Source organism: Epinephelus lanceolatus, chromosome 2, assembly GCF_041903045.1.
Source record: "Epinephelus lanceolatus isolate andai-2023 chromosome 2, ASM4190304v1, whole genome shotgun sequence".
Classification (NCBI taxonomy): domain Eukaryota; kingdom Metazoa; phylum Chordata; class Actinopteri; order Perciformes; family Serranidae; genus Epinephelus; species Epinephelus lanceolatus.
The window spans coordinates 26,653,788-26,667,333 of record NC_135735.1 but is presented as its reverse complement, the minus strand read 5'-3'; the positions used below and the strand labels follow the sequence as shown (position 1 = coordinate 26,667,333).

Sequence of the window (13,546 nt, the reverse complement as noted above, 5' to 3'; positions counted from 1 at the left end):
ATTTAAGATGACCTCAAGCTTGCCCTGCAAGCTATGTGTAATATCATTTAATAACTCCGGTCATACAGAACAGACACACAGCAGCCTCTGACCCTCGGGCCATGAGCAAATAAGGTTTGACTAGAATTCAAAAATACTCACAGGGCATGGGACAGAAACACAGAAACACATGAGTTTGTGTTCACGAGGGACACACATACATGCACAGTGTGTACAAATAAATTGATTGTCTCTGACATCAGCAACAAAGCTCACTGCAGTTAAAATATTCTGTAAACAAACATCCTCTGAGCTCCTACTTGAATATCAGAGTCTCTTTAAAAATCAATCCGAGCAGTCTGTCCCTTATCTGCTCGTCTCACTCTTACATATGACTCACTTCTGATTTTGTATCAACTGTGGGAAGGATTATGTTGTTTGTGACCTTCACTAAGTGTGTGCCTCACCGTCCTCGAGCGTGTGCTGGAACACGTTGTCAGACATTCGACTGGCTCCCATGGGCATGTAGGCCACCACGTAGAAGGTGTAGTTTCGAGCCGGCTCCAGGTCATCAATAATGTAGCGGGTTGTGTCGTTTCCAATGACAACTTGATATTCCTCGTTGTTTAATCCTGAACAAATGACAACATCGCAAAACAGATTTTTATACCACAATAAACCAAATCAATATCTGCATAAGAAGTTCTTATTTTTCTGGAAGATATCTGCCATGTCTTGTGACAAAGAAATTCTTTTATCTACTTCTGTTCTCACATTTGTTGATTTGTTTGGATAATATACTTAAGATTTTAAGATATAGCATATATTCAAAACAGGAAATCAAAATCCTACCCATTATCCTGTCCAATAAAGGTATAAAAATATGGTAAAATTCTATGTTGTTGCTATCGAACAAAACCTTATGACACCTTATGTGTGTATGTCTTCATAATTGAATATGTGCATGGTTTAATCACCTGACATTCTCACCAAGCTGGAAAACTAAATATGACATTAGTATTTTGTGATAAAACTCCACACAACCACCACTGGTCAAGTACAATTTTGCCGAGAGTCCCAACTTTTGTCATGCATCATGTCATTACAAAATATTCTTCACTTCCTGAAGCAGGTTTTATAACATTCATTTCAATGTCACTTACACTAGTTTTTTTTATGTCCTATGGATTGCTGCAGGAATGAGTCCTACAACTTGGGAATGAGTTAGCATGTTTGCACGCCGGTTTACCTCGTCTGGAACTTAGTGGGTTTTTTGAATGGGTTTTTGGTTAGACGCTTGAAATAAGGTCTGTGGTTAACACAAGCTTAAGAGACTTTCCCATTTTGTTTTACCACATAAAATATGTTAGTAGATACCCCACTTGTGAATTTTGAAGCTTTTACATGTCTCAAAAAAGCTGGTTGCTAAAAAGTGGCTAAATGAGACTCCAGAGGTTTTTGGGGACATTAAACGACATCATGCCAAACATGGAAACTCATCAGTAGTCTGCTTCTACCATGGCCTTTACAGCCTTGCGGTATTCATACTCACACTCTTGCAAACTATCCTGACTCAAACTCTCCAACTTATACTTATAGTCCTTATAATATTTTCCAGTTGCAGTTCAGTTGATGAGTGGTGGCGACAGTTAAGTCATGCGACTGTGGTGTAGCTTATTTATAGCATGAGCTTTGTACCTCTGGTGATTACATTTATGCTTCAAAAATCATTTGAGTGGTGTTCATTTGTGGAGATAATCCCACCGTACAAAATGTATAAAGTTTTGTTTGCCACAGAAGTTATTTACTGCAATAATCCAAAACCCAATGGAAAAATACCGATGCTAACTTCCAAGTTGACCTCCAAATAACATAATCGCTGCACCACTCAATTGTGTAACAGTCATTTTATGGAGCAGATTAGTAAAGACACACAATATATTTGTGTCCTGGCAGAATAAAAATACCTGGTCTGATTTCTGACTTGGTAAACAAGGTACTTGAGGAGTAAACAAAAAAAGCTTTCTCTGTCGTCTGAATACCTCGGTAAGCCTCTGAAAAATGTGCAACAAAGTCTGCCTTCCTGTCCAATTCACAGTCTCCCTCCCGCCCTCACGGAGTACACACTTTCGGACACTCCATCACACAGGCTAATTAGTTCCTCCTTTCATTAGAGGCTCCATTTAGTGGCGAGCTTCCCTCTCTGTAACCTCAGGTGCAGTGCGTACTGTCCGATACTCTGTCAATGTCAAGAACAGCCATTCTCTGTGACTGGGACCGAGGAGATTGTGTCACTAAATCTAAATCAAGTGCAGAAAATCCCTGACAGATGCCAGTTATTCAAGAACAAAACAGAGAATTTGTTCAACTTGTTCTTTTTATGTTGACCTCCTTATCCCAAATGAAATCCAGCAGGTGTTCCTTTCTCTCTGGTTGAATTCTGTACATTTCACCTCCACAATGGAAGTCAGTGGCATTATGATTAAGTGCAGTGCTTGAATGAACAAGCTGAATTTTTTTCTCGAATGTTGCATTGTCTGAATGTGACTCTTGTTGTCAACAGCAAGAGTTCCCAGGAAGGCTGAAAGGCTTTGAGGCTTTTCTGCTGCCACACTACAGCCGTTGTGCTTCATGTGAATGGTTTGGTGTGTATCCTGCATTTTATCAGTCAAAAGGAAGGAACCCTGCATCTTTAAATTCCACAGGTCTTTAGAAGACTATTCCTTTTTGTCATGGGAAAGCTGTTGTTCTTTATTTTGGAGAGGCATTTCTTCTTCTTCCCTTGACCTCTGCCCACCAACTTGACGTTAACAACACATCGTCAAAATTTAAGTTCCTAAACTTCTATTTTCTGAAGCTTTAATGTCTCATTTCCACAGTTTTATTTTGTGTCTGTATTTCCCATTGATGTATAATAATACCTAGACACCAGACCCTAAGAGGGCACCTTTTTAAAATGGAGTTGCTCGCCTAGTGCATGCACCAAAAAAAAAAAAAAATATTCTGGCTTGCGGCTTTACTTTTATGATATGCAGCCCACTTAAAATGCACAGCAGTGTTCCTGCTCACCTCGACATTACATAGTGATGACGTCACGGATTCTCAGCTCAAGAAAAGTCTTAAAATCATAAAACCTCCATGGGTCAAATATTCATAATAGAAAGAGTCATAATTGGCCTTGTTTGCAGTTCGAGATGTCCCATCAACAGTGTTACAGACGTCTCTTTTATAATGGTGGTCTATGGGGAAAACGCTTTTTGGGCCGCAGGGGATTTTTTTTTACTGCAATACCACGAGTGGCCACTGGGAAAAATAGTCAGCAAGGCTAGGCGTAGTTCCTGGAGGCCTGGTATTTCCGTATAGTGTTTAAAGTATGCCCCTAGGCATTTCCAAGGCAAGGAAATGCCTCTCTCTACAAATGAGTAAAAATGCCTCCATATAAATGGCAAAAAAAGTTAAATTTGAAAGTTTTTTGCCATCCAGTCTTGTTGAACATGCACAATGAGCACTACAAAATAAGACTAACAATTCATGGTAAAATAAGTAAGGAGGTCGACCTGTCAGGTCTGAAACAGTTTGTCAAATATTATATCAAAAGACATATAATCCGCTATGCATGTTCTCTAATGTTACGCAGCAAGCACGCTGCCAATGGTACCTCACTTAACATGCCATTGAACTTTTCTCTGAGAAAATATGTATAATTTGGTAGCTGATTCGTTTTAATGCTCACTTCCTGTGGCACAGTGCACTCGGGTTGTCTCAAATCTGCCACAAAAGTTCAATTTTTCAATTCTGAAAAAGAACAGAAGGCGTTCTGCAAACACATCACGGAGGTTCTCATATGCTTCTGGTTGACTCACAAACGTACACAGAACTATGTGGAAACAAGATGTAAAGGGGGTACTCCACCCAATTTATGCATCAAAGTCTGTTTACAGGGGAATACTACTGCATATATGAAAAAGAGTTGTATGAAGCTTTTTGTTGCTCCAGATGGAGCTGTGTGAAATCTGACAGATTAAAGACAACAAGTTTGAAAATTTAAAAAACATCTGGAGAAGAGAAGAGAGAACTGAAGACTGTTTCCCACTCTGCATCTGCATCTCTGCTTGAGGCTAACGGCTTGGAGTTATATTTGCAGCTACTAACAAAACACAGCCGAATCTCTGAGCAGACTGAGTAGTCTTGTTGCATTGTGGATAATGTAGACACCGGGTTTTGCTAAAGAGTAATAATGGTGCGTTCTATTTGCAGTAGAAAGTCAGAATTTCCAAGTTCCCAGTGGGAACAGCCTTTGAAGTTGGATTTCCGACTTGCATAGTCAGTAGAACCTCACAAACACCAACTTTAAAATCCAAGATGGCTGCCCTGCATATTAGCAATAGTCAAAGCTGTAGTCATTTACAGTTTATTAGCACTTCTGTCTTATTTGTGTCTCATTAAAATAGTTGTACACACAACACTGACCAACTTCTTTCTGTGGACATGTTGTGTTTTTATTTATTATCAAGTGGTATTGCTTACAACGGCTAACCTGGCTAGAACTGGTACTGCTAACAGCATCTTTACGTGTGACGTCATTCCTATCTCTGACCTCTGACATCCGAGGTAAGTGAAAAGCAGCATCATGGACAACATGGAATAAAAAAGACGATAACTCTGGTTCTGCTGTATCAGTTTTGATCCCTGTTGTTTTAAGCTGTCCATCATACATCCAACACTGTGAGGAGTACAGTGCTCAAGTGCTATAGTTCACTTATAAAGGCCATTAACATGAAATATCCAAATATATTAACAGTAACTTTCCACTAGAGACAATACCGAAAATCTGAACCCTGTTCTCTCTTGTTTGTTTACACACCACTCACCTTCAGCCTTCATGTAGTGCACTGAGTAAGCAATAACTTTATCAGAGTTGAACTGAGGCCTCTCCCAAGCCAGAAGGATGGCGGAGCTCGACACGGTGTCAGCTCGGATATTCCTGGGAGCGCTCGGCCGATCCTCAGACATCACTACGATGAGCCTTGCCATGGAGAGGACCGAACCCTGCTCGTTTTCTGCCTGGCACTGATAGATGGCATCGTCCTCGGGGATGATCTGGTTGATGACCAGTTTGCTATGTGACACAGACACATACAGATGGAGTCAGATTGTGCACACACAGACGGCTTCATCCTGAGACTCGTTTAGCAGCGTGTAATCATTCTATAATTACCTTTAACAAGGGCGTTTGAGTAAGAAGCGGGAGCAAATTATAGGGAAACCAACTAAAACCCCATTTGCAATGCTGTAAATTATTCAGTTTCCTTTCGACTGTAGGGACATCAGTGAATTATTTATTTAGCTTGTTTTAAATTGGCAAACAAAGACTGTTAAACGAGTGTTTCATGGTTCAGTTAAAGGAGTTAGGGTTCCTGTTTTCGTCTTCTCTGTGCATACAGATGCAAATACATGTGACTGGTCAGAAAAGGGATTTATGGATCTCAGGAATTATCCCTTACATGGACGGAGGAACATACCTGTTGTACATCTTGATTCGACCGTTGGAGTGAACTTTCTCTCCATTTTTGAGCCAGGTGATTTGAGGCGTTGGAACTCCTTCAGCTTGACACACAAAGCGGGCGGTGCCTGCACGTGGACGGGTCAGACTCTCCGGCCACTCCACCAAGGAAGGTGGTGCTTTAAAAAAAAAGAACATCAATGCACAAACAAAGTTTGAATTGTGACTTATAAATAAAAAATCTAGACATGTTCAGCCACACTACAGCATATCTGTACCTAACACCGTGATGTTGGCTGAAGTGACTGTGTAGTTTCGCGTGCCGGGGGTGGTGGCTCGGCACATGTAGACTCCTCCATGCTGGGGCTTGATGTCTGTGATGAGGAGGTTGCCGTTTCCCAACACTTTGGTGTTGTAAACATCAATGGACTTGCTGTCTGCTCGGCTCCAGGAGATGATGGGTCGTGGGTTGCCTGTGGCCATGCACTCAAGGATGGCATTCTGGTGCAGCGACACTGAGATGTTCTGTGGCCCGGCGATGATGCGCGGCCTCTGGGGGAGCTGGGGCCTGGGAGCTGCAGGGATGAAGACAGCTTTAGTACATGTGGTGTGATGTGATGGACAATGTAGATTCAAGTGGAAGTGTTATCTTTGTCACTTTAGTGAATGAACAAGCCATTTCACAAACTATTGACAAGTTTAGACCTGTTTGAGAGACACAAACCAGTTACCTTGCTGTGATACTGCAGTATTGGTTTTAATATGTTAATACTTTTCACAGTTTCTCTCATGAAAATAAATTATAAACATCCATCACACAGGGCTGGGGGATATGACCTTCACATAATATTGCAATATTTTTAGGCTATATTGCGACACACGATTTATATCTCAATATTTTGAGATCTTCTTTAAACAACTGTAGACTGCTAACATACTAAAGTTATAAACTTAAAACAATAAAGTTCAATAAAGCACTGTTATAATAAAATTAAATAAAGTACAGTTATAAAGTTAAAGTACCGTTTTAATAAAGTTAAATAAAGTGCGGCTATAAAGTTAATTAAAGTATTGTTATGAGGTTAAATAACAGTACTGTTTAGTATTGTTATAATAAAGTTAAATAAAGTACTGTTATAATAAAATTGAATAAAGTATTGTTATAATAAAGTTAAATTAATATTGTTAGTACTGTTACATTACAGTACTGTGGCCCAGGAGAGACTGGTCTGGATGGGTAACAGAATGTGTGTGATGTGTTTGTGCTGTGTAAACTGTGTATCGATGCCTTTTTCACAGTACATTTGCTGAAAGAAATCTGGCTTACACACCTGGGGTGACGGTGAGGGTGGCCTCTATGCTTCGGCGGCGGCTGGCAATGTTGGTGGCGATGCAGCGGTAATTTCCAGCATCTGCCCGCTGCACCCCGTAGATCTGGAGAACACCACTGGGCAGGACTGTGATTCTGTATGACAGAGGTATGACACAGCATTTATCACTTAAAGCACATGGAACAATTACATATCGGATATTTATAACTGATAATGGACAACAGTGGTCACAGATTATATTTTATATCCTGTTTCAAAAATATCTCATGTCCAGTAAATATGTGAAAACTGACAATGACGTTGAACTGAAAACAGTGCATACCTTTCAGTGGCAAGGGGTAATGTGACCCGATTGAACTCCCAAGTGATGATGGGAGGAGGGTGTGCAGTGATTTTGCAGGAAAACCTGGCGACTGAGCCCTCAGTCACCACTATGGATGTCGGCTGCATTGCAAAAGCAGAGATACCTGTGGCAAATCACAAGAAGAGACAGATTAAATGTTTGTTTCCCTTTATCTTATAGTGTGTCAGAATGAGATGGTACATACTCTATCTTTGAATTGTTCTGATACCAATACCAGTATTAGAAATGTTGGATCAGGTATCAGTGAGTACAAACGTCTATGCACTGATCCAGTATTGCGTAATTTATTCAGAAACTTTAAAGTAGTTTCACATCCAGATAAAACAGCAGTTTCCTGGAAATCAGTTCTTCGTCACCACAGCAAGTTGCACTGTGCAGCCACCAGCAACTATTGTTCTTGAGTGAGCAGGGAGAATTAATTTCAAGTAAATAGTGAAACGTTAGCCTTCAACAAAATGTAAGCAACGAGGCAATACGTAACACAGGAAAATCCCACCAGTAAAAAGGCTTTTGCTTTTTCTAACCAATGGGTTTGACTATGTACGCTTCAGAGTGGATGTCTATGCTGTTTTCTTTTTACATTAAGGTCATTCTCGAATATAATGTGTATTATATACAGCTGAAAATGGAAATGTATACACTGTATTGTTGATGAAAACTAAATAAAAATTAAGTTAAAAGTTAAAAAACAAACCACGGAATTTCACTGCTTAATGGATCAAATCAGTACTCTTTATCAGTCGATTCACAAGTTCAGGTATCAGACTCTGTTTAGGAAAAGGGTATCAGGGCATCTCTACACTATCTCCTGTAATATAACACAGCTACATTTATGAGCTTCTCTTGAGCCACATATTGAGGTTGAACATTTGCCAAAAGGCAATAAGGAGAGAAGTGGCCCAGATGTACAGTTTCTACTAACACACTAAACTCACTGTAATCTCGGACAGTGAAACCAAGAGAGCATTCATGTTTTTATCTCTTACATGTGGTCTTTTTAGGAAAAGTCAAAGGAAACTCCTTCCCTTGAGGTGTTTCTTTGTTGTAAAAGCTGGTGTTGTATTTCACTCCTTGCATTGCCACAAACCTTGCTTTGACATAAAACTAAAGCACATAAGAAGCCTAAGCCGAGACATGAAATCAGTCAAAGGCTCTACACAGTGTGAGAGATAAACTCCCCAATCAGAGGGGAAACTTGATACAAGGGGAAGTTAAATCACTATTAATACACCTTCAAAGTTCAGATCAGTCCAAAGGATGATTATCTTATTATTTTTTTCTTCCCCTTCCAAACTTATAGCTGTATTTCAGATGTCTCTGTCAGATCCAGTGGACGTCAGAAAACAGAGATGCCCATTACCTAAAGCTACAGAGCTGCTGAGAGCTGCAGGAAGGTGATGACTGGAGTGGAACAGCTACATCCTGCGTGGATAGGGTTTCCCTGAAACTGAGCTGTTGTCAGCCACCAGCTGAGCAGAGAGCAAATGAGGCCCAACACGAATTACAATAAGGCCTTTTATGGTGAACCGAACGGCCAACATATAATGATTTAAGTTGTTTTAGTCTTTTTTGTTAATGAATGCTCTCTTTGACAGTAGATCCTCCTGGGCCATAAAAGTCCTAAAAGCCATTAAGGTCACTCACTGCTGTACCGTCCCCCCTCTGTGCTCGAAAAGCAGCAGAAGCCTGAGGTCAATCATTTGTTAAAAGGAATCAATTGCACTGCTGTTTGTGATAGAGAGCATGTAGATATACATCAAATAATCTATGGTACAGACTAGAGACGGACAAATCAGTAGACTGTAAAAGATTTTTACAACAGACCAGACCAAAATAAAGCTCCAAATTACATGATTCATAATATCACAGGGTCCGTTTCAAGATGCCTGCATTCAGGATGAAACTATCACCTCTCAAGTAACAGATAAACAAACACACTGTGGTGCTCTGTGGCCTCCGTGCACACATCCAAAGCTTCTTCTGCTGCAGTGAGCGATCAGCACTCAGCAAAGAAGAAACAGAGAGGAGCAGGGAGCATAGAAAAACACACCTGTCAGGTATTCACTGCCAAAAACAACCCAAAAAGATATACAACATGGTTTTATTGTGCTGTAACCTTTTGAAGATGCTAAATGGAACCCACAGATACACACAGAAACTATACGAGGAAATTATGACATGCAATATCGTTGTTGAATATCATAATAAAGATATTACTTGTGATAAATACACAGATTTTAACGTGTTCTCAGTTCTTGACTCAGACTTGCACTGTACCTGTGCTTGTGCCACAGTGACTGCTCTGTATCCAAACAGACTGATCTCATGCACTGTTTGTATGTAAACCTATGAAAAGTAATGCACCACAATTCATACATAACAAATGTAATCATAAGCCAGTTATTTGCGTATAACCCATGTAGGAAGGAAGTAGTATAAAGACCAAAAGTCTGTGTGAGGAGGCAGGTGGGGGAGGTGGATGAGTCAAACACACACAGGACTTTCCCCCAGGAGAACAGTGTCCAGGCCCATGAGAAACAAAGTGAACTTTGAATTATTTTAAGGTACGTCGTCATTGTGTTTCTTTTCCTAAACTTAACTAATGTAACTTCACAGTATGTAGGTAAAGTCATCTGTGGGGCACTAATTTGTTGAATGTCATACAAATCGTTGTATGAGGATATGTGATCCAAAATACTGCCAGATGGCTGACGTGCTATTTTTTTAGGCACCAGTTCTTCTCTGGCATTCACGCTTTCCTCTGCACCATTCACGCTTTCCTCCCTTAACCACCTAGATTAGTACAGCAGCACTACTAAAGGTCTCTCTGATTGGCCAGAGAGTTAACAGCATGGCACATATCAGACAGAAAAGCACCTACAAACAGTTGATACTACAACTACTACTTGTTTCACAATGTATCTATTGTGCAACTTGACATTGCGATGACGATAAAAAAAATATGTATTGTGCAGCCCTGATACAAATATATGGATAACCTTAATATGCATGAATGTCAAGCTAGTTAAATATTTCCTAGGTTAGTGACTGAACATGAAACAAACAAAACACTTTGTTTCACAACAATGGTGTAACTAAATGAAATATTTAAAGAAAACTATGCGAGGGAAAAAATCAGTACAGCACATCATGATATTTTGCACCACAATATTGTATCAATACATCGACAAGTATCTTTTTTCATTTTAGATATTATTAATATTGCAAATACAAATTCAACTTTTGGTATCTTATGAAAATAATAAAATCAGTTGCTTGATTGACCAGAAAAGTTTTACTGCAATAAAAATGACTGAAGTGAGATGAATGGACTGAAAACTTATTTTTTTAAAAACAGATGTTGACAAAGGTTTCCTTTGGGGACATTTTGCAGCTGAAAAAGATCAACAAAAAAACAAATCACAAAAATATCACATTATGTGTTTTGTGTTTTTGCATACTCAGTATATCACATAATGTTAAAATCCTAATGATACTGTATCATGACTTAACTGCTGGGATGATATCATATCATGGTGCCTCTGGTAGGAGGCATAGTACAATATTATCACGATACTTAAGTCACGATCCAATATTACTGGGGTTTTAAACATGTGATATGCTGAGTATTGCAATAAAATATATTGTGATATATTGTGATTCATAACCTTTTGTCAACTGTAAATTATGTCCCTGAAGGAAAACTCTGTCAACATCTTCTATCTAATAAGATAAAGTCTTCAGGCTGTTCATCTCACTTCAACCATTTTAGATGTATGTACTAGTAAACTGAGAAAGCAATTGATTTTATAATTCAAGTAGGCTACCTTAAGTTTAATCCCTCACCCCTGACCTCTGATGATTACCACCCCTAAAAAACCTCTTGAAACCAAAGGGGAAAACATCATAAACAGTGAAAATGCATAAACGTCTGACTCACTCATCACCAGCAATAATTCTCTGTATTGAGCTCGATATCCAACGTCTTTCTTATCAGTATATTTCCCTACAGAGACATGCAGCACATGGCCGAGGTAACCTGTACATTCGAGAAAAGTCTACAGGGAATCCCTCCACTGCCATAAACTCGCTGTAGTGTCCATGAGGGCCATGATGGATGGCTGCGTGTAAGCGGTGCTGCCAGGTGTTGTGGTGCTAAACAGCAGGAGAGCTCTGACTGCCAAAAAAAACATTCAGTGAGTTATGACTTTTACACAACTGACAGCGCCTTCCCTTTAAATCACGCTGACATTTGTGGAGGAAAGAGCACCTCGTTTAGGCCAAAGGATGAGTGATAGTTTGGGTTGCTGAGATAAAATTATGAAGAATAATTTGTATTTCTGATTACTAGATTACCATTACATTAATTTAATGATTAGTTAGCTGCAGAGATGTATTTATGATGGCTGCTGGGTCTATTTTTCCGATGTCACAGTGCCGTCATCGCACCTGATATTTGATAAACATAAGAATCAGAATGAGTCTGTTTATTAAATGAATGCAGTTCTGTGTGGGAACATGTGGAGTACACGCCTGGTTTCACTCTTGTCAGACAACAGGAAAACTGTCGTCACAATCAGATCCTTTCGCTTTGGACACATTTAATCAAATTAGTCCTGAGCTGCTGCCCCTCTTAACTCCACTGCGGTTGTTTGATGTGAGGACAGAAGCACGGAGAGGCATTCAAACCCCCCTTCCTTCACACGCACACCCTCTCCCACCCCCCAGTGTTAACGCAGGCTCTTACAAAAATACCATTAATGTGCTGAAGTGGTATGACTGCAGGGCATGAGAGATGAGCTGCTCTGATCCTCTGCCTCACTACTTTGCCTTTCCATTCAGTCAAATGATGCTGGATTGACAAACAGCGGGATGATCATTGATTATTGATAAAGTACTAAGACAAGGAGGAAAATCTATAACTGCTAGGGTTTGTCGAGCATTGGCCAGAGCACTCTCGTCTGAAAATAGGAGGCTGACCTTCTGTTTGAGCAATGTTTGCCGAGGGGCGTCTAATGTGCAGATGAAATTATCAAAGCAAACATGTCAAGCTGTTTGTGATTAACTACGTGCATTCAGCCATCTATTATTTGTGTGTCACTAAAGACTAAAGTGTTTTAGTTTTACTGTGAGTTTGTGTGCATCATTTCCTTTATTCCATTTCAAAAAATTAAAATAAAACCTTTGGTCTTGTTTGTTGTAACATTTTAGTTAATTAGAAGACAGAGTAAATTCCTCAGCCTTTTACCCAAAAGCATGAAGAAACAGTTGACTTCACATCCATCCCACCTCTCACCTTTGACCTCAACAAATCCTGGGTAGCACCAAACTCAGAGCCAAACATGACCACCCAAACCAACACTACTGCTGCCCTGCAAACTGCCTACTAATCACTCACTGTTTTGTAATAATATCCTTTCCTGCTGTATGGATGACATCTGCTAGTTGCAGCTTCAACAACAAATAATACATGCAGGTCCAGCTGTTGCATGTTGAATCATAATGTCAAAACTTTCTGCATACTTGATGTAAAGGGGCAGCAACGTCCAGAGTTCAAAAATTCAAAGCAAAAGATTTACAACATGCCTTCACTGTGTGTTACAGTCCGTTCTCCCTACAGTCCAAACCTGAAGATGCATTTGCTTCACTTCAGCCTGCAACAGATGGGCCTGCTGAAGCCAGCAGCTCAACAAACTGAAGGTCAGTGGACAGGTCAGGCCCAAACAAAGGTTCCCTCACAAATACCAGGAATTAGTTCAGCCCTCTCTCCTCTGGTTACTATGGTCAGTTTCTCAGCAAGGGCAGAGCATAGCATAGTTGACCTGCATGTGAGCTGTGATCTCCTGCTTTTGATATAAATTAGGGACGTTCCTAGTGACTAATTTCCCTGATGTTTAAACATAAGTTTAAACTTAGACTGGTCAACTCATCTTAAAGGAAGAAAAAAGTCAGAAAACAATCAAAATTAAGCACAATCTAATCGTTAATCACATTTTCAATTACCAAATTGACATGTGTGGCACATTATCAGACAAAACATGACAATGACTCACTAAATAAAAGTTAACAAATAGCATTTATTGAAAAAAAGTATTCTTTAGGAAAATAAATCTTTAGGAAACACGCCTGATAATTACAACAGCATTTTTTTAATGGGTGATAACAATCGCATATAATAACAATTTTAATAATAAGTTAAACTGACTAATATCTCTGGTGCTCACCAGCGAGGGTAGAAGTGTTTAATTGACTACTCGACAAATTATCTGCGTAATATTTTTAGATTTATTTATTAATCTTGAAAGTCCGTTTAGCTTTTCATCTTAACCAAAATGTATGCACATTTATTCATTTCCAACTCAAAGGGGG

The 13,546-nt window shown here is 39.6% G+C and overlaps 1 protein-coding gene across 1 annotated transcript in view; it reads right to left on the bottom strand.

The window, feature by feature from the left end:
* The window catches only part of prtga (protogenin homolog a (Gallus gallus)), a 44,400-nt gene that overhangs the window by 23,141 nt on the left and 7,713 nt on the right, over window positions 1–13,546 (bottom strand). The window contains exons 3-8 of the mRNA XM_033609920.2: window positions 7,136–7,280; window positions 6,814–6,947; window positions 5,761–6,057; window positions 5,502–5,661; window positions 4,851–5,098; window positions 447–611 (exon numbers count right to left, since the gene is read on the bottom strand). Of these exons, the coding sequence (XP_033465811.2) occupies window positions 447–611; window positions 4,851–5,098; window positions 5,502–5,661; window positions 5,761–6,057; window positions 6,814–6,947; window positions 7,136–7,280 (1,149 nt within the window). The remainder of the gene's footprint in view (window positions 1–446; window positions 612–4,850; window positions 5,099–5,501; window positions 5,662–5,760; window positions 6,058–6,813; window positions 6,948–7,135; window positions 7,281–13,546) is intronic.